Raw genomic sequence first — 26,246 nt, forward strand, 5'->3', positions numbered from 1 at the left:
ATTATCCGTTAGGACGAATGGGTATAGGCAGTGTGTACCTACTGGCAACAGCACAACATAATAGTTGTGACCTTGGTACCTGTTTCACCACACATGCCATCTGAACTCTTCCCCAACACCAATTTCTCAGAACTCCACATGTGGGAACTAGTGTTAATGTACTTGGTTCTCGTGACCTACCTGGCCTTAATTTACTTTAATTTTGTCAGTCTCAGCAGTTCTTCTCAGTAACTACTCCTTTCTTCACTCACTTTTAGTTTTCTATATCTTTCGTTTGGAACCTGCCTATCCCCCCCCCCCCCCCCCCCCACCTCTAAGATGTATAATGCATTTAACTTTAACTTTCGACTCGTATTAACTCTTGCACAATATTTTCTTGGTAATGTGTTCCATATTGCTCTAACCTCCACCTTTAAGCTCTCATGTTTTTCTCATCCAGTGTAGTCACCAACAATCAGTCCTTTCTTCTTGTTCTCTCTGCTAAGTCTTCAGCCTGCAGTTCTGGGTGACTTTCCGTAACTTTCTCTTTTTCCTTCATTCCCCTTACTTCTCCTTCAGCCCTTCTGCAAGGAGGAGTTGCCAATAGCTCCGAAAGCTTGCACACTTCATTACCTTTTATAGATGTTTCCTGTTACTGCCACTTGGTGAGTAAATTTATTATCCATCCAGTTGTATCGTAGTTTCAGAAACTGATTATTTTTGTTGATATAATGTGGTAGTATGGTATAGTAGATAAGGGAATGAACAGCATAAGTTTACAATAATTATAGCTTTGGAGTGAACACTGATTTTTAGATGATGTGAGTAATTAACAGTTCTTTCACACTTTGGAGGTTCACAAACTCTTATCCAGAATTGCATCATAAATTGAGTGTATTGCATTTCTTTCTCTGATAAAAAATGCGCTCATGAGTAGCACTAAGACAATGATAAGTTGAACAAAAAACTAACGTACATGCAGTTGTTTATCATCCATAATTCATTAGTTTCCATTAAATTTGAATATTAGTCCTATTTATTTATCATCTAACTGAATGCTTTTTTTGTCCATTGATTTCACTTATGACCTAGTCAATGACATTTATACCCGTTCTGTAAATAACATGTGCATTCCATTTTAGATTTTTACATACACGTCCTGCATATTTAGAATGAATTGTTACCAAAATTTTCCTGTTCATGTTGCTTTCAGTACCTATAACTGTGCATTACATTTATGACCGCAACATCAGGAAGTCTACAAATCCTTAGTTCTATTACTGCCAGGCCATAAGACTGGTTCCTGCCTTAGTTTTTAAAGGCTAACAATGAATTACTGTAATATTTAGTGTTAATGATCCATATTGTTGTATAGTTATGATTTTTTTTTAGGTTACTCATTAATGTAAAGCATTATGTATGCTTGATTCTTTACAGATGTCACTAGACCACAATAGAATTATCCAGGCTAATCAGAACCTGTATGAAGCCAGTGCTGGGAACATACCAACTACTTACATACCGACATCATCTGCAGGAAGGTATGTTTGTTTAGTTTATTTGCTTTATTAAAAAAAAAATTGCAGCTGCCATATGCGTTACATCATAGACTAGAAAAACATAGATGTATAGCTCCCCATTTTCAGTATAATATTGGGTAGATTATCATGGACGTACGCCGTGGACTAATTAACGTTGGCATTTCAGGACCATCGCTCTGAACATAAATTCCATCCTGTCAATTGGAGACAATCTCACAGCAATTGCTGAATGTTTTAACTAAAAATTTGAAAGCTAGCGATATATAGATAAATAAAACGACAAACATCTGTCCATCATTCCCACCCTGTGTCTCCTGGACGGTATGTCATTGCTTGTTTATGCCAGTATTTTATTGTGCTGGCTCAAGCTATGTCAGCTTCTTACATGTATTGGTAAACTAAATATTGCATGCACTTATTTGCTCACATTTTGTAACATTTCTGAAATGTTCATAAAGTTAAAAAGCACTATCTGGTAGTATCCTTTATGCAGACATTAAATGTTGTGGTCACTTGCATGGCCTTATGGTGTCAGATCTTTGGGGTTTGTTGCTTCATAGAAGCATGAATAATAACAAATGGTCAGGTGGCAAACATGGTTTTGTCAGTTACTCCGTGACCACTGCATCAGGATCACCTTTCAGATCTGTGGGACACTGTCATTCCATTATTTACACTGAACATATTGACAGTTTTTGAGTCAGTTATTTAATAAAAACATATGTACTTTACAAGCTATACTTACCATATGGTTGTGGCATTGAATGAATATTTGCATATCAATAAGAACTTGAACATAGTAAATCAGTCTATGAACGTGTGGTGTTCTTCAGAACAGACAGTCACATTGGCCTGATGCTGCCTCAACTGCGTTTCAGTATAGAGCTTAAGGAACTAGGTGTGTTTGAATCGTAGTTTATATATATATATATATATATATATATATATATATATATATATATATATAAAGAAAGAAACTTCCACATGGGAAAAATATATTAAAAACAAAGATTCCAAGACTTACCAAGCGGGAAAGCGCCGGCAGACAGGCACATGAACAAAACACACACACACAGAATTACTAGCTTTCGCAACTGATGGTTGCTTCTTCAGGAAGGAGAGGGAAAGACGAAAGGATGTGGGTTTTAAGGGAGAGGGTAAGGAGTCATTCCAATCCCGGGAGCGGAAAGACTTCCCTTAGGGGAAAAAAAGGACAGGTGTACACTCGCGCGCGCCCACACACACACACACACACACACACACACACACACACACACACATCCATCCGCAGATACACAGACACAAGCAATATATTAAAAACAAAGATTCCAAGACTTGCCAAGCGGGAAAGCGCCGGCAGACAGGCACATGAACAAAACACACACACACACAGAATTACTAGCTTTCGCAACCGATGGTTGCTTCTTCAGGAAGGAGAGGGAAAGACCCACATCCTTTCGTCTTTCCCTCTCCTTCCTGCAGAAGCAACCATCGGTTGCGAAAGCTAGTAATTCTGTGTGTGTGTTTGTGTGGTTTGTTCATGTGCCTGTCTGCCGGCGCTTTCCCGCTTGGTAAGTCTTGGAATCTTTGTTTTTAATATATTTTTCCCATGTGGAAGTTTCTTTCTATTTTATATATATATAGGAAATGTACGGTTTAGATGGTTGATATCATGGGGTACAAAAAAAGACATAAATATTCAATCTGTTGCAAATGAGTGGTTTGTTATTGTAATACAGACATGTCGTGCAATATTTGGATCTCGTATTAATAAATGAAGATCATACTGCTGCGTTACTACAGTATTTTACAGACTGTAAGCTGCTATGGACTATTAAGACACATCTTAATTTTAAGTGTGTTTTTAAATAACATTTTTATAATTTTCATTATTAGATTGTAAAGCAAAAGCTCCAGGGACCTCACCACTCTTTGGCAAGTTCGTGTTTCGCGACCATGGGGCTCGAGCCTTTGCAGCACCTCTTCCCTTTCCATGCTTCATGTCTATCCTGCTATTCTTCTTCCCCTCCCTTGGGAACATGTCTGGGATATTTTTGGGAATGTGTTCTGAGGTTTTAATAGCCTGACATCAGAACAGCCCATCATCCGTTTTTTCCTCCGCATCAGCATTTGAGGTTCCTCTTGTTCCGTTTTCCTCCCTGTGCACTCCTGAAGCCCTAGTACAAGTGTTTGCTGCATAACATGTGACAAGGGGTAACGTGTAAATTCCCAGCCCCAGGTCGACAGATACGGTTTGCACATAACTGCTGGTACAGGCCAAGCCCAGAGAGGCATGATTGCCTGAGCTGTTATTTTCCCAAATTGCCAATTGGTGCTTGTGTCAGGAGTTTGGGAAGTTTAACCTGAGGTGTGAACAATCACCTAAGGTGGCTGAGCCCTCTTTGAGAGGGAGACCTCAGTTGGAAGGAGCACACCATCTGAGATGCTAGCAATTGTGGAGGATTTTCTTGCAATGAGCCAGTCACTATCTCTATGTCTACTAAACGTAAATAGAATGAGGCTAATGATTCAAAGGATCTCCTAGCTGCACCTCGGTTCCTTGTGGTATCATATACCGAAGGATGTCAGTCCTTTGCTATGGTTAATCCGTTTAATATTCAGAAAGTTGTTGATGCAGTTGAGGCCCAGTGAAATCCTAATCTTGTTTACATAGTGGTACTTTCTTCTGGAGACCAATTGTGATTTTCAAGCCCAAGGGCTGCTTACTGCTTCGCTCTTCCACAGCTAGCCTGTTCGTGTTGAGGCTCATCAAACGCTGAATTCTCATGTGGTGTTATTTACACTTGGCTTCTTGAGGGTCTGACCAAGGGAGAAATCCAAACTTACCACTCTGACCACGGCATCACTGCAGTCCATCGGGTAATGAAAAAGGTTGATGAAACATTAGTGCCTACACGCACTCTTTTTCTCACGTTTGATCGGGTAGTGCTTCCATCAAAGATCAGAGCAGTCTATGAAGTCATTGCAGTCTGACTGTACATTCCAAACCTGATTTGTTGCTACCAGTGTCAACATTACAGTCATTCTTGCCTGTCCTGTCAAAACATCTCTAAATCTGTTACTTGTGCTAGGGATGCTCATGAGATCAGTTTGCCTGCCGCCTCCTTGCTGCATCAGTTGCAATCGCGACCATGTAGCGTCATCCTGGGAATGTCCTGTGTATCTTGATGAGCGGCCCATCCAGGAGATCTGGGTGAAGGTAAAAGTAACTTACCCTGTCATTCGCAATTTGTTGGTTCGTCAAAAGCCTTGCATTTTACCATCTGACACATTACCATTCTTGTTACGCATCCAGGAGATCTGGGTGAGGGTAAAAGTACCTTACCCTGTCATTCGCAATTTGTTGGTTCGTCAAAAGCCTTGCATTTTACCATCTGACACATTACCATTCTTGTTACGCATCACTCTACGAAGGACATAGCCATGCAATCTTGTGACCTCCAATTCAGCACTGCAGTTGTAAAATTGCCCAGTGTCACAGTAGCATCTCCATCTCTTCCTCCTCCAGCTGCGGAACAAGCCACCAGATCTTCGCCCCCGATAGTGAAATCACCGGCTTTATAACCACCAGGCTGGAAAGGGAAAAAAGAACGCTCCTGTGAAGCCTTCTTATATCCTTCCAGCCAATAAATGTCTGAATCTTTATCTGCCAACCGCAAAGACTCTAAGAAATAAAACAAATACAAATGGTCTTTCCTTCTCTGACTTCGGGATCCTCTTCAGCGATGTCGCTGTGTGATACCCTGACAGGGCTGACCTCCTTTTCACTGATGTGCACCACCTACTGTTTTTCTGTCCTTGTATCTGCAGACCTACCCAGAGAGAATGCCAATACCTCTGTAGATCTCATGGAAGAGGATCCTCCTGCCTCTGTGCCCTGTAGCAGTGAGTCTTTGAAGACTGGCACTTGGTGACCACAGAGGTGACAACCCTTCATTTGTTCCCTTCTCCCTTTGGAACCATTATGTCTCTTCGCCAGTGGAACTTTAGTGGCATTAGGTGCAACAAGGAGGAATTATGGCTGATGTTGGAATCAGTGTTCGCTTGTTGTTTGCCTCCAAGAAACAAAATTGCATCCCGGCAATTGCTTCAACCTCGCGCATTGTCTTCTGGTCTGCTTTCTCTTTACGGCACAGTGTCCCGGTCCATGGTGGACTGAGCCATGCCACGAAGTGATTCACTTGCTGAGTTCACTCTCTGTGTTTTTAACTGTCATCCTAAAATGGCGAACTATATTCTTTATAAACAGTTGCGTGTACAGTATCATCAGATTCTTTGGGATGGCAAAGTTCTTTTAACAGTTTCACTTCCTGTTCCATTGTGTGGGGCAACCTCCATAGGCTCTCTGGGACTAAGGTCTGTTCCCCAATTTCCAGCCTGAGTGTAGCAGATGATAACATTGTGGACCCTGTTGCTATCTCTTTAACACCTTAGACTGCTATTTTGTGGAGATTTCAAGCTCCATCCACCATCACCCCATCTTCCTCCCTGTGAAACAAGTGGAAGAGGCTTGGGTGAGTCCCTTCTCCTCTTAGAATCATGAATGCTACAATGCCGCCTTTACTTCGATGAAACTTGACCACGCTCTCACTTCATCCCCTCCTCTACCCAAGGCTGGACGATATTCACATTCAGATGTTGCAGCAGCATCTTTCTCATGTTGGCAAGTACTTCCTCCTTCATATGTACAATCACATTTGGACAGATGGCATGTTTTCCAGACACTGGAATGAAGCCACTGTTATACTTCTACGTAAGCCCAGTAAGGACAAACACCTTTCTTCTAGCTACTGCCGTATTTCTCTCACCATCTATGTTTGCAAGGTGATGTTGTTGTTGTTGTCTTCAGTCCTGAGACTGGTTTGATGCAGCTCTCCATGCTACTCTATCCTGTGCAAGCTGCTTCATCTCCCAGTACCTACTGCAACCTACATCCTTCTGAATCTGCTTAGTGTACTCATCTCTCGGTCTCCCTCTACGATTTTTACCCTCCACGCTGCCCTCCAATGCTAAATTTGTGATCCCTTGATGCCTCAAAACATGTCCTACCAACCGATCCCTTCTTCTAGTCAAGTTGTGCCTCAAACTTCTCTTCTCCCCAATCCTATTCAATACCTCCTCATTAGTTATGTGATCTATCCACCTTATCTTCAGTATTCTTCTGTAGCACCACATTTCGAAAGCTTCTATTCTCTTCTTGTCCAAACTAGTAATCGTCCATGTTTCACTTCCATACATGGCTACACTCCAAACAAATACTTTCAGAAACGACTTCCTGATACATAAATCTATATTCGATGTTAACAAATTTCTCTTCTTCAGAAACGCTTTCCTTGCCATTGCCAGTCTACATTTTATATCCTCTCTACTTCGACCATCATCAGTTATTTTACTTCCTAAATAGCAGAACTCCTTTACTACTTTAAGTGTCTCATTTCCTAATCTAATTCCCTCATCATCACCCGATTTAATTTGACTACGTTCCATTATCCTCGTTTTGCTTTTGTTGATGTTCATCTTATATCCTCCTTTCAAGACACTATCAATTCCGTTCAACTGCTCTTCCAAGTCCTTTTCCGTCTCTGACAGAATTACAATGTCATCGGCGAACCTCAAAGTTTTTACTTCTACTCCATGAATCCTTCAGCATCAACACACGCTTCTTCCACTGTTCGTAGCCCTTCTGAAAGGCCTCTGGTGTCTTGTTGTCAAGGGCTCTCATCGAAGCCTGCTGGATGGCGTCGCTGGAGTCGAATTACTTCCCTTTTAGGTCTGTCTTGAGTCGGGGGAGGAGAAAAAAGTCACTTGGAGCCAAGTCGGGGCTGTAGGGTAGCTGCGGCAGTGTTGTCATGTTGAACTTGACCAAAACTTCAGTGGCAGCGAGCGACATGCAAGCGGACATGTTGTCATGGTGGAGAATCCAATTGCCCTTGATTGCCAGGTGGATGCGGCGAACTTGATCTCTCAAGCGGTGGAGCACTCCAGTGTAAAAGTCACCTGTGGCAGTCTGTTCACGAGCAACAAACTCCTTGTGAATCACTCCTTTACCACAAAAAAACAATCAGCATGCACTTCACACACTATTTGCTCATGCGAGCTTTCTTGGTCTTCGGCAAGGAAACAGTATGCCATTTTAAGCTTTGACGCTTCGACTCAGGATTGTACTTGTAGACCCAGGTCTCATCACCAGTAACTACCTTCTCCAGAAGGTTCAGATCAACATTCAACCGTTGGAGCATTTCCTGGCAAACAGTCATGCGCCATTTGTTCTGATCCACCAACGAAACTTTTGGCACCAGTTTGGCACACACTTTCCGCATCATCAAATTCTCCATCACAATCCTCCACACCGTACTCTGACTGAGTCCCAGTTCATCGGCAGTTAATCTAGTACTAAGACGATGGTCATTGTTTAAAAGTCTCCACATTTTGATCCATTTGGCTGGATGATGGCCTCCCAGAGTGGTTGTTGTCTTCAACATTACCGCGGCCATCTTTGAAACGTTTGTGCTACAAGAAAACCATTGCATGGGATGTGACTTCTTCCTTGAAGACCTCGTGAATCATACCGAGAATCTCCGAGGTGGTTTTGTTCAGTCGCAGGCAAAACTTAATTGCATAACGCTGCTCCAAGTGCTGCCCCATTTTCACCTCTCCCACTTTCAGCCGAGATCAGTGACATGTACTCATGCTGCAAGTGATGCGCACTCTCCAGGATTCTGGAGGCAACTGCCCCCCCCCCCCCCCCCCTCCGCTCCGCGGGCAGAACTGGTCCACGCGCACTCCCCTACCCAGAAATGAATCAGTCTTGAAACTTTTGAATCACACCTTGTATATACAATGCAGCAAGCTGAGTGGAAAATAGGTAATTTTAAATGAAATTAAAAAACAGGTGTAAAGAATTTACAGTGATTTTGAAATACTGGTTAGGATTGATTGGCTGCATTTATTGCATCCAGTGCACTAGCCGTTCTTGCTAGGTTTCTTTAATGCATATATATTCTGGGGAGCTAGGTTTATTTTGCATTCCTTTTTTTGTGACTGAAACATGTCAGAATTTGTCATACAGTTAAAAAGTTCTCCCTCATTTAAAAGCAACATCGTTTTTTTTAGTTAATCTTTTAAATAATTATGGATATTTTTGAAGATATGTTTTGTTGATAAGCATTGAATGTTCAGGCTTTGCTTTTTCACTTATTACAGTACCAACGTGTACTTCGCTGACAATCACAGTGTCCTGTTTCAAGCAAAGAGAAACTACAGTGTGGCAGGGTTCTGGTTTGAAATGTTGTGAAATATAACCAATAAAAATTAATAAATTGAGCTATTACAATGATAGCAGGTCAACTTGTATTCATTTGAGTACTTGCATTACACTTACAAGACTGCATGGATAATGACAAGTGGCAGTAACAGCTGGCACACTAGCAGTAGAGACAAGAACTTAAAACTTACAGAATTGTAGACAAATTATTGTTGGTTTTCACTGTTTTGTTGTCCAGCTGATGATACACAGCCCCAAAACTCTCATAGCAGTATACGTAGCAAATCTGCCAAGTATAGAGTTTTTACCGCTATTCTGTAATATCAATAATTTTATCGATCAGAATAATAAAAGAACCCTCCAGTAGAATTATGAACATCCTTATGTAATGTAAAGAAATGTTTTATGCAGAACACAGCCTTTTTTTGCATGTTTCCATTTGCACTTCTTATTTGAGAGCTACCCATGGTCTATTCAAAAATGTACCAGCATGAAAAACTTTCTCATCTGAACACCCTATCCCTGACGTTTTCCTCTCAAAATTTGAAAGTTTGTTGTATCAGACAGTTGGAGAATTCAAATATTGGATGAAGGACGATGGCAGTCACTTAATATCACTAAATTTTTTTGAGTGGGAGGAGGAGGACAAAATTGACCTTTAGTTGAATAAGTTGTAAAATGGTTATAAGGTTACCAGTGAACAGTGTTTACATACTAAAACTAGTTTTTTATTTCATTGCCTTGTGATGTGGAACTATCAAGACTTTGAGCCCGTAATCTTAATTTTGAAGACTCGAGGAAAATGATTTATGAATCTCAAAATCTGTAAAATGCTGCATCAGTAATACACAGATGTTTGAATTGACTCTTTGCAACACTATTTCTTTTTCTAAAAAATGCTTCTAAGGAATGGAAAATTGTTAAAACATTGGTTCAGCAGAAATGCTTCAGTTTCAAAATATAGCTCCAGGATCTGCTGCTTTATCTGGTCATAAAATCTGCAGTAGTGTTGACTTGAGTCTGATTAGTACTACTCTTTATTGTAGACAAAATGTGCTTATAAACTTATTTTAATATTTCTCGAAAAGAACTGACAATATGATTTGGTAGCTGATACTATAATGCAAAGTTTGTATAATGTAGATGCACACACACCATTGTGCGGAAAAAATGATGTGACTTTTTGTAGAGTCTTTCTGGAGGAAGAAAATGCAAACTAGAAAGTTAAAATGACAAGTGTATGAATGTAGAGCAGGAATTTGTCTGAGTGTAGTGTGTTTGAGAACATGAGAGAGTAATCTGTCATCACTCACTGTCAAATCTGTTACAGTATCATAAGTACTTTTAAGTTCACAGTGGACTTGATATTTGTAATTAAAAATTTTAAATTGTATGGAATAACTCTGTAGAAAAGTTTTGGACATAATATTGTTTCTCAGGCATAGTAAATTTATTCAGTGCCAAATGAACTTAGAATAGTCACTACCAAGTCATTAGGAGCCCCCCCCCCCAAAAAAAAAAAAAAAACCCTTGCACACGATAAAAACCATTTATATGAAATTCATAATTCGAAGCTGAAAAAGCCTGGAAATCTTTCCGCAGAAGAGAATGACCAACCTATTTTATTATAAAATTTCATCACAATGTTCCTTGTGTGGGCTGTAATTATGTAGTTCTTGAATCTTATATGTCCTCCCATGGAAGGTCCATCTTCAGTCATTGGATGTCAAAATGAGGAGGGGGGGGGGGGGGAGGAGGAGGAGGAGGAGCTGTAGCAGCAGCAGAAGCTGAAAATTGATAGTTGTTTCTGAGAGTTGTAGTTTGTTATTGCTATGCTACAGTTTGTATGAGAACGAAGTCTTTCGCTACGGCGCTGATGTGTAAAACATTCTCGGTTTTCGTGCTGCGTCAGTTTGGGATAAAATCTCAAGCTTTCGATGATAGCCTCCATCGTCATCATCAGCAGCAACTGACAACCTTTGCTTCTGCTGCGGTGGCTTTATATAGCCCGTGGACGGCTTGTGATTGGTCGGCGATTATGTACTGCTGTTGCAGACAGTGTCAGTGCTGCACTGGTGGAACCACCGCTTCTGTGGGAAGGTAAACCCTGCAAGGAATGTCTCTCAGGGTGTATACAACGCGGGACAACCAGGAGATCCAGGAAAATCTCGGAAGTTTTTTCATCTGGGAGAAAACCGGAAAAAACCCAGAAATTTTTTAGAATTCCGGTAATTTTTCATTGTTTTAGTTTTCAGTTAAATTTTTGTGATTGACTGGTAAGAACCAATACTCTAACAAAGAATATTATTATATTCCACATCTGCAGTACCTGTAATACTGCAGCAACAAAACATGAACGAGAGAAAAAAACAAAAATAATACTTGAGTAGCAAAGGAAATGCGCCATATACAACAACAAAACACAGTGCTCATAGAAGTGTCTGCCAACAGCAAAGTGCGTCAAAGGCATTAGGAAGACTATGCAATGCTTCCTAACAATAAATTGCCTCCGATGAGCATGATGTGACAGCTGTTTACATTGGATTCGTTTGAGCAGTTACGGGCAGGCTGTCGTGCATGCACAGTCGAGTTGCGTATGAGTAGTACCTTCTCCTGCTTCTGGCTACAGATGTGTGGCTGGGTGCCCCTATCTAATATTGTCTGGTTCGGAAATATCATAGATCTGGGGATGATGCACAGAGCAGTCTGAGTTGTTGCAGGGAGGTGGGTAGTCTCCACATGACCTGTGTTTACGTTTAGTGATTTTTCCTGTTTCCTCTTCATTTATTGCTCTCACATTAAATGAAAACAAAACGGATTTCTGTGGCTGGGAACTATCAAATGAGCTAAAATACATTTTCATAATTATGGAAGGCAAATATGTTGTTAGTTTCAGGTTTTATTTCCAACTTTCAGACAGTCAACCATTAATCACCTTGTAGAACGATGAAATTATATTTGTCGGATTGCTACGGAGATTTGGCTTTTATTAATCTTTTCTGCTGAGGCAGTCAATTTATTTGAAATGAAGTGTTTAATTTCACACTGTTGGCTAGTTTCAACTGTTCGCTGCATTTCAAGTGCATATTTTCCACCTTCTAGCTTGTGTGGCATTATGCCATAGTAAAGAACCAAACATGAGATTATACAATACTGGTACTAAAGAAAATTTACATCCGAATCTGGACATTCGAATGGGCACTTTAAGCCGAATTATGCATTTTAGTATGGTTCGTGAAATTCCGATGCTCTTGAAGTATCCTCTGACATCTTGTTTCTTGTATGATTTCTTGTATGACATAATGCAAGATGTTTTAATGTTTTATATGTACAAACATCGGGCTTCCTGCGTCATCGTAGCTGCACAAGCGCAGTGATGCCTGTTATCTGGCGCTCTCTGCTGCTGAAACAAACCAATTTCTAACAGGTTACGGGAAAATATTGTGAATAGTGGTTTGAAAAGTGTTACTTTCAAAGTAAATTTCCTTTTACGCAAGATGAAGTATGTGTGGGACTGTACAATGAATTTCCTAAATCACGGAGCGTTTGACTCTCATTTAAAAATCAACTCTTTGAGGACGACCATCTAGAAGAATTTTGAGCCCAGAAGACCAGACATTTACGTCATAATTAAAAATTTTACTAGCAGATTTGTGTGATGTATCTTAACTTTCCTTATCTGTGTGTTCACTCTACTTAAGAGTGATCTTGCTATTGGCTGACTACATCACGTGTCCTATGCTGTCATCAGCTGGCGAGATCACATGACAGGCGCTATGACTGATACACAAAAGCGCGTCGCAGTCTCGATTTCAATGCTTCAGAAAGTAATGTGCGGTGTTTGGTTGAATTCGAATTTATACCTTCGTAACTTGAAAATATGCAGTGTACATGTTGCTCCTCATCAAAGATCTTTCCAAAATGTCACAAGCTGACCAACCAGAAGCCGTCCACGGGCTATATAAGCCCACCACAGCAACAGTGAAGACAGTCAGTTGCAGCTGACAGTGATGATGGATGCTATCATCGAAAGCTTGAGATTTTATCCCGAATTGATGAAACAAGAAAACCGAGAATGTTTTACATATGCTACAGTTGTTGAATCAGAAATCAGTTTTGATTAGTTTCCAAAAAAGTTTACAGTGAAGCGAGATTAGAGGGAATGGCGACTAGCCAAATTTTTGATGAATTTAAATAACATCTGTCCCTTGTCATATGAAACTGTTCATTTCTTATAAATCAGTAAGGTGTTACAAAATACATCTGTTTTTTCCCCTCTTAGCAGTCCTTCCACCTTTTCTACTACACACACACACACACACACACACACACACACACACACACACACTGAAAATTTGAGGAATTATTCCTCATGGTCTGGAATATTCTTCATTGCTTTGATGTGTAATAAAGAGAAAAAAAATAGTCTCCAAAGGTACCCATATTTGCCTTTGATCAAATCTTTTCTTCCTAAGGCACTGACAATGTATTTGTTGAACATTTTGTGTGACCCATGATAATCCTCTGTCTGTGATTTGTAGATGCATGCAACTGGCTTTGGTTGTAAAATGGAGAAGTATAGTCACTTTTCCTGGCAAAAAGAACTTGTTGCATTTTTGAGATTAAATGTTTGTCTTGTGTGCACCAGTTGGGCATAAATTGCAGATAAAGGTTGAATATTTTTGTTGTTGCATGTTTGTTATTATTACATAACGTCACAACTTAAGTTGAAAAGCTGCAGTTTGCCATCACCACTGTGTTCTACACTTACCCATCCTCCCTGTGTTGTACACAAATTAAAAATGATCTCTCCCACTCTTTCTCTCCCTCTCTTTCTTTCTGATGCACTCTCCCCTCCCCCACCCCTGCCCTCAGTTCCTCCTCAATCCGTAGTTCGCTGGTTCCAGTCCATTTCACTTTAAGAATACCCCAGGATAGATTCATGTTGCCACATTGAGGAACATTGTGAACAAGATAATGTGAAACAGTTGCATCAGAGAATTTACTGTGTGTTGTTGAGGCCTATTTATTGCTGAAAGCATCTGCACCTCTTGTATACTAATGCTATAGAAGAATCTGAATGAAGAGATATGAACAAACTGCTGACTGTTTGCAGCAAGTGATGTCACAACTTGCAGGACACTCAGACAGTTTTCTTGACAGTGAAGTGTGTTTAATTGTTCAACAAAGTCTCCTTTAATTGTGAGTCCTTGCCCTGTATGATAATTTCTTATGCTCTGTTTCTTTTTCTTTCTGGCAATTCATATTTGTAAAATAATGTCACTACTACAGTGTGATAGTGTCGCAACTTTTCTCAAAACTGTATACAAACCTACTCATTGAATGTTGGAAAGGTCATTATTGATTTACTGACAGCAAAACAAAATGATAATTTGGTGGTTCATTCAGAGGATAAATATACTTAATTTAAATTTGACTGTTATTAAGAAAAACATTGTATTGCTGATTTTGTGTTGTTTTATGTCATCCGAAGGAAATGGAAAAAAAAGCCAGATCAAGTAATGAGAAACAATTGCATAAATAATTTGTAAATGAGTCTCTAAAAATCAGGTAGCATCTGTTGTAGTGCCCCAATACCTTCTCCACAAGATAATGTAATGTGAAATTTTGTTTTTGTTATTATGATCCAGGGCGACAATTATTGAATTATATTTAAAAAAATCGTCATAACTTCTGAACCGTTTGCACCAGGACGTTCAAACTGCATTGTTCACTGCGGCGCTTGATGGGAAATAGTATGCGCAGGCGCATGCTCCTTGTTGTTTTTGGCCATCTGCGCATGAAAATGTCCTGGTTCAGCATGCCTGAGCGTATGGCACATGTGAAGGCATACTATGTATGCAATAACTACCCAACTGTTGCTCAAAGGAAGTTTGCGACTGAGTTCAAGCTGAAGACAATAAGGTACATGTGTGCTAAAAATCAAGAATTTAATTTGGAAGTTTGAGAGAACGGGTAGTCTTTGTGATGACATTGTTGCCAATGTCTATTGTTCAAACAGGGTGGAAGCCCCAGGAAATTGACCAGATGAGCTGCACAACACGTGGGAATCAATCGGGAGATGCTGTGCCAAAACGTTGTTGAAGACCTGCATCTCTTCCCACATAAAATTCAAACCCATCACTCATTAAGCCCCAGAGCCGTGTGACAACGGTTATGTTTCGCCGACACTACTGTCCACAGAATTGACAAACAGGACTGTGATGTGAATATGGTTTGGTTTAGTGATGAAGCCCTCATTTATTTGGATGTGCTTTTCAGTAAGCAAAATTGGTGCATTTGGGGGACTGAGAATCCACATTTTGCAATCAAGAAGTCTTTACGTTCAACAGATGGCTGTATAGTGTGCAGTGTACTGTCAAGGAATAATCAGTGTGATATGTCTTCATGGCATGGTGACTACGGAATGGCATGTAAAGATTTTGGAAGCTGATTTTTTATCCCCATTATCCAAAGTGACTGTGATTTCAACGAAATGTGGTTCATGCAAGATGGAGCTTGACCCAATCAAAGTAGGAGTGTGTTTGATGTCCTAGAGGAGCACTTTGGGGCTGCATTATGGCTCTGGTGTCCCCAGAGGCCACTAGAATGGGCCACGATTGGCCTCCATATTTTCTTTATCTGCACATATGCAACTCCTTTTTGTGGGGTTCTGTTAAAGATAGAATGTACAGCAATAACCTCAATACCATTGCTGAGCTGAAAACAGCCATTCAGGAGGTCATCAACAGGGTAGATGCTCGGACACTTCAGCAGGTCATGCAGAATTTCGCTATTCATCTGTGGTACATCATCCCTAATGAAGGCAGGCATATCAAACATGTTATAACCTAATTCTGAATATCTGTAGTGAAGTTTACATCTTGAATAAATTGTGGGCAAGTGATAGTTTGTAACTAATTTACATTTGTCCCCCCCCCCTCCCCCCCCAAATAAGGTTTAGCAATTTTCACCCTGTATTTATTTCAGTTATGACCATAGCTGCAATGCGAATTAAGAATATTTTGATGCATTTCAGACATCACTTGCATTGTTCATAGGTGTACAAGGTGTCCCATTTATTTTGCTCACCCAAAATAATTCTTTTTCATGAGTTAAATGAAAAATTGTTTCAACCAATGTTTTTTAACACCATTGGGTAGTTCTTGCTGAAGGATATGTTTTATGTAACCCCACAGATGTAGCCGGTACAGGATAGAGTTTAATTTTTTTTAAAGGAAATCATTTACATTTTATTTAAGAATACACTCATCCTCTCCAAAAGCTATTAAAAATTCAGCACACTGTACCATTTTATCTACAAAACTAGGAGCATAACTTCTCTAATTTAAATAACATTTCAGAGCATTTTGTTAACTAAATCATTTAACCTCTTGAACATTTACAAATTACCAATAAACATTGAATGCAGCAGTACTGCACTGTACTACATGAAAAACAGGGTGTTTAAATCACATGCTCAAGATGGTGACAATTGACCTTCATACATAGGGTCTATCTGTGGGTGATGGAGGCCTATGTCGTGCTACTACATCCTCTGTGATGATTGTACAAGCATCAGTAATGCATTGCTGCATGTCCTCTGGTGTTGTTGGAACATTTTGATGGACAGCATCCTTGACTGCTCCCCTCAGAAAAAAAATCCAGCAGTGTAAGGTCCAGAGATTGGGCAGGCCAACTAATTGATCCACCATGCCAGATTCACTTACCAAAGTATTTATGGTCCAGAATATGTTGCGCTCGTAGGGGATTACGTGAAGAGCATCCATCATACTGACACCTCATGAGCACACTCTGATCCAGAGGCATGGCATCAAAGGGAACAGAAAGCGTGTATCTTAAAAATTGAGCATATTGTCAGCTATTTAGGTTGCCATTTACAAAGAAAGGTCCAGTAATGGTATCTCCAGTAATTCTGCACCAAACGTTAACGTTCCATGGATGTTGATGCGTTATCTGTCGGAGCCATTGTGCATTGTTGATGGACCAACAATGCATATTTCTCGTATTGACGATTTCTGTGTTGGAGAATGACACCTCATTGGTAAAAATAACATATGAGAAGAAATTAGGATTAGTCAGGAGTCATTGCTGAGCCCATTGCAAAATTGAACACTCTTGTTGAAGCCATTTCCATGAAGTCTTTGGTTTAAATGAGCATGGTAAGGATGGAATGTGGTGTGCACTTGTTATTTAGATACCAACTCCATGTTGGATTCATCGTGTGCTTACTTGAGGATTTATGGCTATGCCAGTGAGCACAGCGACCTCAGCAGGTTCGACTGTTGTTTTCTACGATGATTTCAGATTTACAGTAGAGTACAAGATAGACATAATAACATATTCATAATGTTCTCTAACACTACTGAACATAAAAATGCAAATTACTAAATTATTTCCTGTCAATGTGCTTTCTCCGTAGATCAACAGCATTTCTACCTTATTGTGATACATGTACACCATATACCTTTACTCAACAAAAACTGCATTTACAATGTGCACTATTGCTATGCAGTTTGTTACTCTGATGCACGACTACACTGGTATGCTCTGTGTGTGTGTGTGTGTGTGTGTGTGTGTGTGTGTGTGTGTGTGTGTGTGTGTCTAGGAGTACCTGTGTTGTTTACATGCGGTGGAAATCATAAGCAAAACCCACACGTCTACTGCAGCACTACATTGGGTGCATAATGTGTACAATCCAGGCAGTAAACAGCTCATTTTTGTCACAACATGTGTACTCTTTATCATTTTCTTATCTACATTTCATTGACAAAAATGGTACAGTGTGATATATTTTTGAATAGCTTTTGGAGAGGATAAGTGTATTTGTGAACAAAATTTACATGATTGTGTTCAAAAAAATTAATCTCTATCCTGTGTCTAGTGCATCTGTGGGGATGCATAAAACGTTTATCATCATCAAGAACTAGACAATGATAATAAAAAATGTTGGTTCAAACATCTTTTCATTTAAAGCACCAGCAAAGATTTATTTTGGGCGAGCAAGATAAATGGGACACCCTGTATAAAATTGCCTAATGAGCAGTTGAGAACAATACATTAAAAGCTATGCTCTTTGCATGTCCATCAATAGGTCTGCTGAAGACTAGTTTGAACCAGTCATAAAGAAACATTTGTAGTTACAATCTGAGCTTATAACTAAATTTCACTGTTGTAACTCCAATACTGTCATTGTTTACTTTCAGAATTGTTTTTTGTTACTTGGTGACTATCACATGAGATGCTTTTCTTGTACCATTAACTGTTACTATTTGTCAGTATTGTTTGCATGCATTATTATGAAAGTATTAATGTAGACAGTATACATGCATGTAGGGCATATTCTTTCATCGATTTATGTTAATGAGGATGAACAGTATGGCCCTGTCTCATGCTGTGAATACAATGTTACAATGTTAGTGCAGTCCGTCCTTTAACTTGTAGTAATAGTGTATTTTCTATTAATGTTGGTTGCACTGGAAGCAAGAGTCATTTTCTCCCCAAATAACTGCTGGAAACTAGAGTTACTGTTACCTTAGCTTACTTCAAGTATTTTATTTGTTGTCAGGTTGCTTTGGGTTACATTTATACCTTTCTTACTGCTATCTGTTATTAGCAACATTTTTTCTTTACATAATTATGATCACAGAAACTTGTTAGCACTTGCATTGGTTATATTGCAGTAATAGTATCCAGTATGCCTGGATGTGAAATCTGAGGTTTGTATGAAAATTCACATAAATTATATGGTTAAAATGAAGAAAAGTTGAAATTCATTGTGCGTTATTACTTGTTATTTAGGTTTAATATTACACACACACACACACACACACACACACACACACACACACACACACACACAGACAGAGAGAGAGAGAGAGAGAGAGAGAGAGAGAGAGAGAGAGAGAGAGTGTTTAGAGTGTTTAGGGAATGATTGATTTTGGAAATATGTTGTCAAAATGTGAAGAATTTTATGTTAATTTTTAATGTATTTGTGGCTCATTGCTCATATCTGGTACGTAAATTGAGAAGTGGCTGACACAGCTGTGCATGGAAATGGATAAACATGATTATGAAGATATTTGCACAAAGGTTTCAGGTAATTTTGATGGCAGATGACTAGCTGCAACTCACGTTGTTACAGTTATTTGTTAAGCACTTATTACAGTCGCTCTTCCCACCGCAACAACATGATCCTAATAATGTGGTCACATCCTTTTATTTATTTTAAGCTCTCAAAACAACAAAACTTTGTTTTGTTGTGCATTGTGTAGATTAGTTATTGAGAGCTCGCGCAATAGTGCATCCTTAAGCTATTAGTTGGATTTATCTTTCAGCTTTATCATAGAGTTTACTTTGCAGATTTGGAAAAGCATGTGAAAATTAAGTTCATTTATGAATGTAATGTCCTGACCTTGTTTATAGAACTTGATTAATTACAGTGCACTTTTTATAAGGAGTTACTTTACCTAGTATGTTGTTACTGTGATGTGTTTGGCTCATTTGTCTTGCTGTGTGCTGTACTGTAATACTTCCTAATGCTTTGAGCTGTAGGTAAATTCTTGTGCTTACAGTTTTATTTACTAAGATAGTCCTAGATGTTTTACGCAGAAGGTTCTCAGGAAATAACAGAAAAATCTACTGTGGACTGTGAGTAAAGTGGTACTACTTGCAATGTAAATGTAATGTCATGTTAGTCTGTAAGTTTTGATATCGCCTTGTGAATGCGATTGGGAAACAAAGATGTCTGCAAATCTGAGTGTTAATTACTCAGCATTCCATCTTCTGATTAGTTTTGAATTAGTAGGACAAAATGGTTTACAAAAAACATATTCCATTGGTGTTGTAATTTTCCATTGGGTTACCTGCTTTTTGAATGCTATTGCTGCACAAATCAGTTACAATATGTACAAAAATTGGTAATCAAAGATGCTTTAAGGTTTGGTCACCATTAGTCTATGCTGTAATCCTGCAAAAGTTAAAAGCTGTTGGACCAATTCAGGTTGTTTTTGTACAAGCCATCAACACCCTTTCTTATTTTGATAGCCTTTTCCACCTCGATGCTGGTGTGAAAGGAGAGTGGAAATCATAACATAGGCAGAAATCAATAAAGCATTTATGTATTAGAAATAAATAAAGTATTTATGTATCACTGGAAGCAGACATCAGTCTAAATGTTGGGAACAGTGTCGTGCTTGAAAAAATAAAATGTTATAAAATACGTACTTATAGAGTAGGTTCACAGTGCCTGACTGCGTTAAAATCCAAAAAACTTTGTTTGCAGTTGTTAGTGAATTGATATGACTAGCTTATATAAATGGTGGGCTGTTACAGGCTGTCAGTTTAAATGGTTAATGTAATTGAATCTTAATATCTGCTTGGATTTATCAGTATTGCTGAGTATATTCAGTTAAGCTGTGTATACAAAGGTGTATTTGGTCTGTGTAAATAATAGTATTGATTTTGGAGCGTCTCATGATTTTTGAAAGTAAAGGAACAAACAGATGTGAATTGCGTTTGATTTTAAATTTTCAAAGAATGCAATGCTAATACACAAATGGCACAAGGAACTTCGGTGGGCACAATTTAAGCCTCTGCAGAGGTAAGGTAGTTGCAAAACACTATGTTCTAGTGCTCAGTTTATATGTTAAAATTATAACATATGCATGGAGGTGAGGTACTGGTCCAGCCATTAGTTTTTTAATAGAGTTTTTGCATCATTTTGGGGATGCGTAGAGATCCTTACTTTGACACTAGCATTGATTAGTGCCACTATCTTGATCAGAAACTAGTTCTTGCTTATTCCGTAATGATCTTGTAGTTGATTACTTATTAACCTGATACAACAGAATGTGAATATAAATTTATTGGAAATGATAGAACAAAAGCATTCTTTCTCTCATCGCCATAAGAGAAACCATATCTTACTGTAGGATAGCTTCGTAGCAAGAGATTAGTTGGCTGATGTTTTTCAGTTTGCTGTGTATCAGTCTTTTCCACCATATTTTGACACAATTTAATGAAAAAAGATCAGCTAAATAATAGATTGCCAACCTTGTGTGACAAATTCTTTTCATGAAAGGAAAAAAAAAGGTTAAGATTGTGTGCCATAACCCTATAAGAATGCTTGTGAAGTAGGATTCAAGTCAAGACAGCTTTCCGTCGTCAGTAAGTTTACTGATATTCCCTAGTATCCCTTTTGTAAGGTATGTGAACTTTCAAGACAATGACTATCATTGTTGTGAATTAATAAAAATGGCACGCTTATGTTTTGGATGATGAAATTAACAGAATTTTTGCAAACTATGTAAGTCAGATCTATGGCTTTTGTGTATTAAGAGTTATGACCAAAGGACATTATGGCTGAGCAAAAATTGATGCATTGAATTGTGTATTTAGCTTAGCATTTTGTGTGGGACTGTTCTGGCACTTTTTTGTTGTGATTTAGACTGTGGCTGACTGGCTTTTGCTCAGATGTGCCTTTTGGTCACTGTTTGTGACCATGAAAGTTAAGATATATGCCATAAATAACAATGTATATATTGTAAATAAAACAGAAAGAAACTTCCACATGGGAAAAATATATTAAAAACAAAGATTCCAAGACTTACCAAGCGGGAAAGCGCCGGCAGACAGGCACATGAACAAAACACACAAACACACACACAGAATTACGAGCTTTCGCAACTGGCAGTTGCTTCGTCAGGAAAGAGGGAAGGAGAGGGAAAAATGAAAGGATGTGGGTTTTAAGGGAGAGGGTAAGGAGTCATTCCAATCCCGGGAGCGGAAACTTTCCGCTCCCGGGATTGGAATGACTCCTTACCCTCTCCCTTAAAACCCACATCCTTTCATTTTTCCCTCTCCTTCCCTCTTTCCTGACGAAGCAACTGCCAGTTGCGAAAGCTCGTAATTCTGTGTGTGTGTTTGTGTGTTTTGTTCATGTGCCTGTCTGCCGGCGCTTTCCCGCTTGGTAAGTCTTGGAATCTTTGTTTTTAATATAATGTATATATTGTTGTTTACATTGGCACAGTTTGTGGCAGTTGAAATTTTCTTGCCAAATTTTTGTGCTTGTAGATTAGAAATTCTGTGTGTGCATTGCTACTGCAGTGTTTCCAATGACAGATGGAACAAGTGCTTCTGTTTTCATCCTAAACACTGACAGTACAAATACTTATATCTCTGTGATAATGATGATTATTTCAAACAACGGATAGTCCAGGTCGGAATATCAGCGGTTATGAAAAGGATAGATTGCTACTCATAGCCTTGCTAGAGTGGCCACAGATAGTAGACATGTGTGTGCGAGGTTTGTCTGCCTATGTGAATGTATGCATGTGTTCCTTTCTTTTCTGAAGAAGTCTTTGATGAAAGCTCAGCATCTAACTGTCTTTTTCTTATGTCTGTCTTCAACTCAACATCTTGTTTTTAAGTGAGTAGCAATCTAGTCTCTTCATAATTGTAGAAATGAATATTGTTTCCCTCTCTGTTGCTATGTTTGTAATATAAAAGTTAAAATGTAGAGCCATTTATGACCACCACTAAAATTGTCAGTTAATTTTCCCCATTTAGAAAAAAGCTAATGAGCACTGTGGAGAATGTATAACTATATATAATATATACTAAAATATGGTTATGACAACATATAGTAATCAGTAACTTAGTATCAGGAAGGCAAAACATGTTCAGTGTGAGAATTACTATGTGTAAAAGGTTCCCCAGTTTGCATATTTCATAGATATTGTACGTTGTTAGGACAGTGCTTTATTGGTTTCCAGCATTCTTCTTCAGTATTATTCAGATGAAAGTGAATATAGGTACATAAGAACTGCATAGTTATCCAGTACTGCAGACACAGTAATCTTTGAATAAAAAATGCTTATTACATTTTTGTTGTGGAGAAATGTTTAAATCTGATATGTTCTGAAGGCAATAGCATTACTGCAGCTTCTACATGTAAAACAAGAAGTACTAAAAGTTATTTGCCCGATAAGAACAGTCGTATAAGTACTGCTGAATGTTTGCTGTAAAGTACCCCTTCATATAATCCTCAAAAATTTAATTCTTCTTTCTTAGTTATTGTGTTCAGTTTTTTATAAGTTAAATATTTATTTTCTATATTTGTTTCTTAAATTTTTTGTATTTTAATGTGTGCCCATTTCATGTAACATAAATTTTCATTGACTTAACTGAGTTTTTAGCATTTATCATGTGATTTTTATAACTTTTTTGCTCAGAATACTTTGACAGCATGTTTCGTGGACAGTCAGGTAGTGAAAATTAGTAGCTAATTTTCTGCTCTTTTTCATTAAGAAGACACTTTTATTTTCCTTCAACACTACACATACTAGTGCCTATTGTGATACATAACTTAATTCTAACTGTAAACTAATTTTTAATAGTAAAATGAGTGCTTCCCTCCAGCACATGTGCTTGTGTAGAGAGACTTCCTGTCAAGCCACACCAAATATTGTAACATACATTAACAACAACAACAGAAATGTAATGCATCAAAGTACATTGACACACCAAAGTGTATATCTCATGTGCCTAATCAAGCAAGATGAGGCAGGAGTTGACACACAGAGTTTTAGAGAAGTGATGACAGATCATTCAGAGACTTTGTACAGTTTACTAATAGCTTTTCATATCCACATTGTGAAGAAGAGCAATAAGAAGCAGGCTGTCATTAGCTTTTAAGCAACTGCTTCATGATGTGATCTCTGGTAGTTAGTGAGTTGTTAAACTTGCTGGATACTTAAGTCCTAAATGGTTTCCATGTTCAGGAACAGTTTGGAATTTTTTTTTAAAGTTAATGTGGGCTGTACATTGCAATGCAACAGAACAGCTGAAGGAATCACCTTGGGAAGCAACAGATTTTGGTCTCCATTTTGAGGAAAAAATTGAGAAGTTAATATTCTACAAACAGTCTTTTTCTTTAGCATTCATTGTCAATATTTTGTCGATAGGGAAAGGAAAAAATTGTTTTATCTTATGGTCAAATTTAGTCTTTCTTATTGCCACATTGTTACTTTTTGCCCCATTGTGTTACTTTTTGCCCCATTGTGTTACTTTTTGCCCCATTGTGTTACTTTTTGCCCCATTGTGTTACTTTTTGCCCCATTGTGTTACTTTTTGCCCCATTGTGTTACTTTTTGCCCCATTGTGTTACTTTTTGCCCCATTGTGTTACTTTTTGCCCCATTGTGTTACTTTTTGCCCCATTGTGTTACTTTTTGCCCCATTGTGTTACTTTTTGCCCCATTGTGTTACTTTTGCCACATTTGGTTTTATTTTTTTGCTCTTTCACTATCTTTTTTTTTTTTTTTTTTTGCCGAATTTGATGTTGTCTTGGTCAAATTCAGTGCAATTTCCCCCAAAGTTGATGTTGATATATTCAAATACAGTGTTGTTTTTGCCAAATTTGGTGTTATTTCTTATCAAATTTTGTATTTGCCTGAATTTCGGTTTTTTACCCAATTTTGCCAAGTAATTGGTTTTTTGGAGGAATTTAGTTTTTTGACATTCAGTTTTCCCACCTAATTTAGTTTTTCCGCGCCGAAACAAGTTTTTCTGCGCCGAATTTGGTGTCTCTTCCGAATTTATTGTTTTTTTGCCAAATTTTGGTTTCTCTGACAAATTTTGGTTTCTCTGACAAATTTTGTTTTTTTACAAACTTTGCATTTTTTCCGAATTTTTCGCGAGTTTTGCTCTTCTGAGTTTTGCTCTTCTGAGTTTTGCTCTTCTGAGTTTTGCTCTTCTGAGTTTTGCTCTTCTGAGTTTTGCTCTTCTGAGTTTTGCTCTTCTGAGTTTTGCTCTTCTGAGTTTTGCTCTTCTGAGTTTTGCTCTTCTGAGTTTTGCTCTTCTGAGTTTTGCTCTTCTGAGTTTTGCTCTTCTGAGTTTTGCTCTTCTGAGTTTTGCTCTTCTGAGTTTTGCTCTTCTGAGTTTTGCTCTTCTGAGTTTTGCTCTTCTGAGTTTTGCTCTTCTGAGTTTTGCTCTTCTGAGTTTTGCTCTTCTGAGTTTTGCTCTTCTGAGTTTTGCTCTTCTGAGTTTTGCTCTTCTGAGTTTTGCTCTTCTGAGTTTTGCTCTTCTGAGTTTTGCTCTTCTGAGTTTTGCTCTTCTGAGTTTTGCTCTTCTGAGTTTTGCTCTTCTGAGTTTTGCTCTTCTGAGTTTTGCTCTTCTGAGTTTTGCTCTTCTGAGTTTTGCTCTTCTGAGTTTTGCTCTTCTGAGTTTTGCTCCTCTTTCTGACCCGAGATTTGTGCTACTTTCCGAGATTTCAGTTGCAACTATGAACTTCTGTCCTCAGATTTATGACATTTTTGTATCGCGAAATTACATATTTCTCTATTTCTCATAAAAATCCCCGATTTCAGTTTTTCTCTAAAAACCGTTAATTTTGTGTCGTCATTTTTATAAAATTTTCCTGTCGCTACTCATCAGTTTTTTGGACATTTTATTATTATAGTATTAAAAATAAAGGGACTGTACACGGAAACAGTGAAAACTGTTTATTTTATTAGGTAGTTACAAAGTTTGGACCAGTGCAAAAGCAGCAGAGTTGTGTCTGTTGATAACCACAGAAGTAGCTGGAGCTGCACATGTTTGATTTTGTGGTTTGGAAAGTGGATTACAAATATGAGCAGAAGTTGCTAACAAAATATTCACAAACTAAATTGGGGCCCAAATGGTAGCCAGAGTAGAAGCCAAGTAGTTGTAGGACCCGAAAGCAAAGCACCAAGAACTAGACCCATAGGGTAAAGAAGAAGGAATAAGTTTGTAGATGTGTATCTGATTGTTGCTTAGTGATGGCATCGTACACAAACACTTCTGAAAGAGTCAGATTTTTGAGGTTGCCTTCTTATTGTGCCCTGGCCCATCATAGCCCCAGGTTATTTGTTTCACTTTGTGTTTCCTGTGAATGAGCATCCAAATGATCATCCAAATTTTGAACTCGGAAACTTATAGTTTAAATAATTAATGGAAAATCTCATATAAAGATGTGAAACAAATACTAACAAAGAGATAGAGGGGCTGGCCAGTACTTACCTCAGCTCAGTACAGCCGATAGATATACAAAAAACAACCGAAAATTTACATTCCTAGCTTTCGGAATAAATGTTCCTTCATCGCGGAGGGGAGAGGGGAAAGAAAGAGAAGAAGGGAAAGTGGATTTAGTTACTCACAACCCAGGTTATGAAGCAACAGGGAAAGGAAAACAGGGAGGGTAGCAAGGATCCTTGCTACCCATGGGTTGTGAGTAACTAAATCCACTTTCCCTTCTTCTCTTTCTTTCCCCTCTCTCTTCCCTGATGAAGGAACATTTATTCCGAAAGCTAGGAACGTAAATTTTCGGTTGTTTTTTGTGTATCTATCGGCTGTACTGAGCTGAGGTAAGTACTGGCCAGCCCCTCTATCTCTTTGTTA

At 38.5% G+C, this 26,246-nt stretch overlaps 1 protein-coding gene across 3 annotated transcripts in view; it reads left to right on the plus strand.

Annotated features, from left to right (window-relative positions):
• Positions 1-26,246, plus strand: part of LOC126271940 (RNA-binding protein 25) — a 180,700-nt gene that overhangs the window by 14,725 nt on the left and 139,729 nt on the right. For 2 of the 3 annotated variants that reach the window (XM_049974363.1, XM_049974361.1), the window contains one exon: positions 1,417-1,520. In XM_049974363.1, the coding sequence (XP_049830320.1) occupies positions 1,417-1,520 (104 nt within the window). Of the gene's footprint in view, positions 1-1,416; positions 1,521-1,686; positions 1,842-26,246 lie in introns of those variants that run through there. The other variant, XM_049974364.1, reaches the window with a different exon arrangement.

This window comes from Schistocerca gregaria, chromosome 5, assembly GCF_023897955.1.
Source record: "Schistocerca gregaria isolate iqSchGreg1 chromosome 5, iqSchGreg1.2, whole genome shotgun sequence".
In the NCBI taxonomy this organism is placed as follows: domain Eukaryota; kingdom Metazoa; phylum Arthropoda; class Insecta; order Orthoptera; family Acrididae; genus Schistocerca; species Schistocerca gregaria.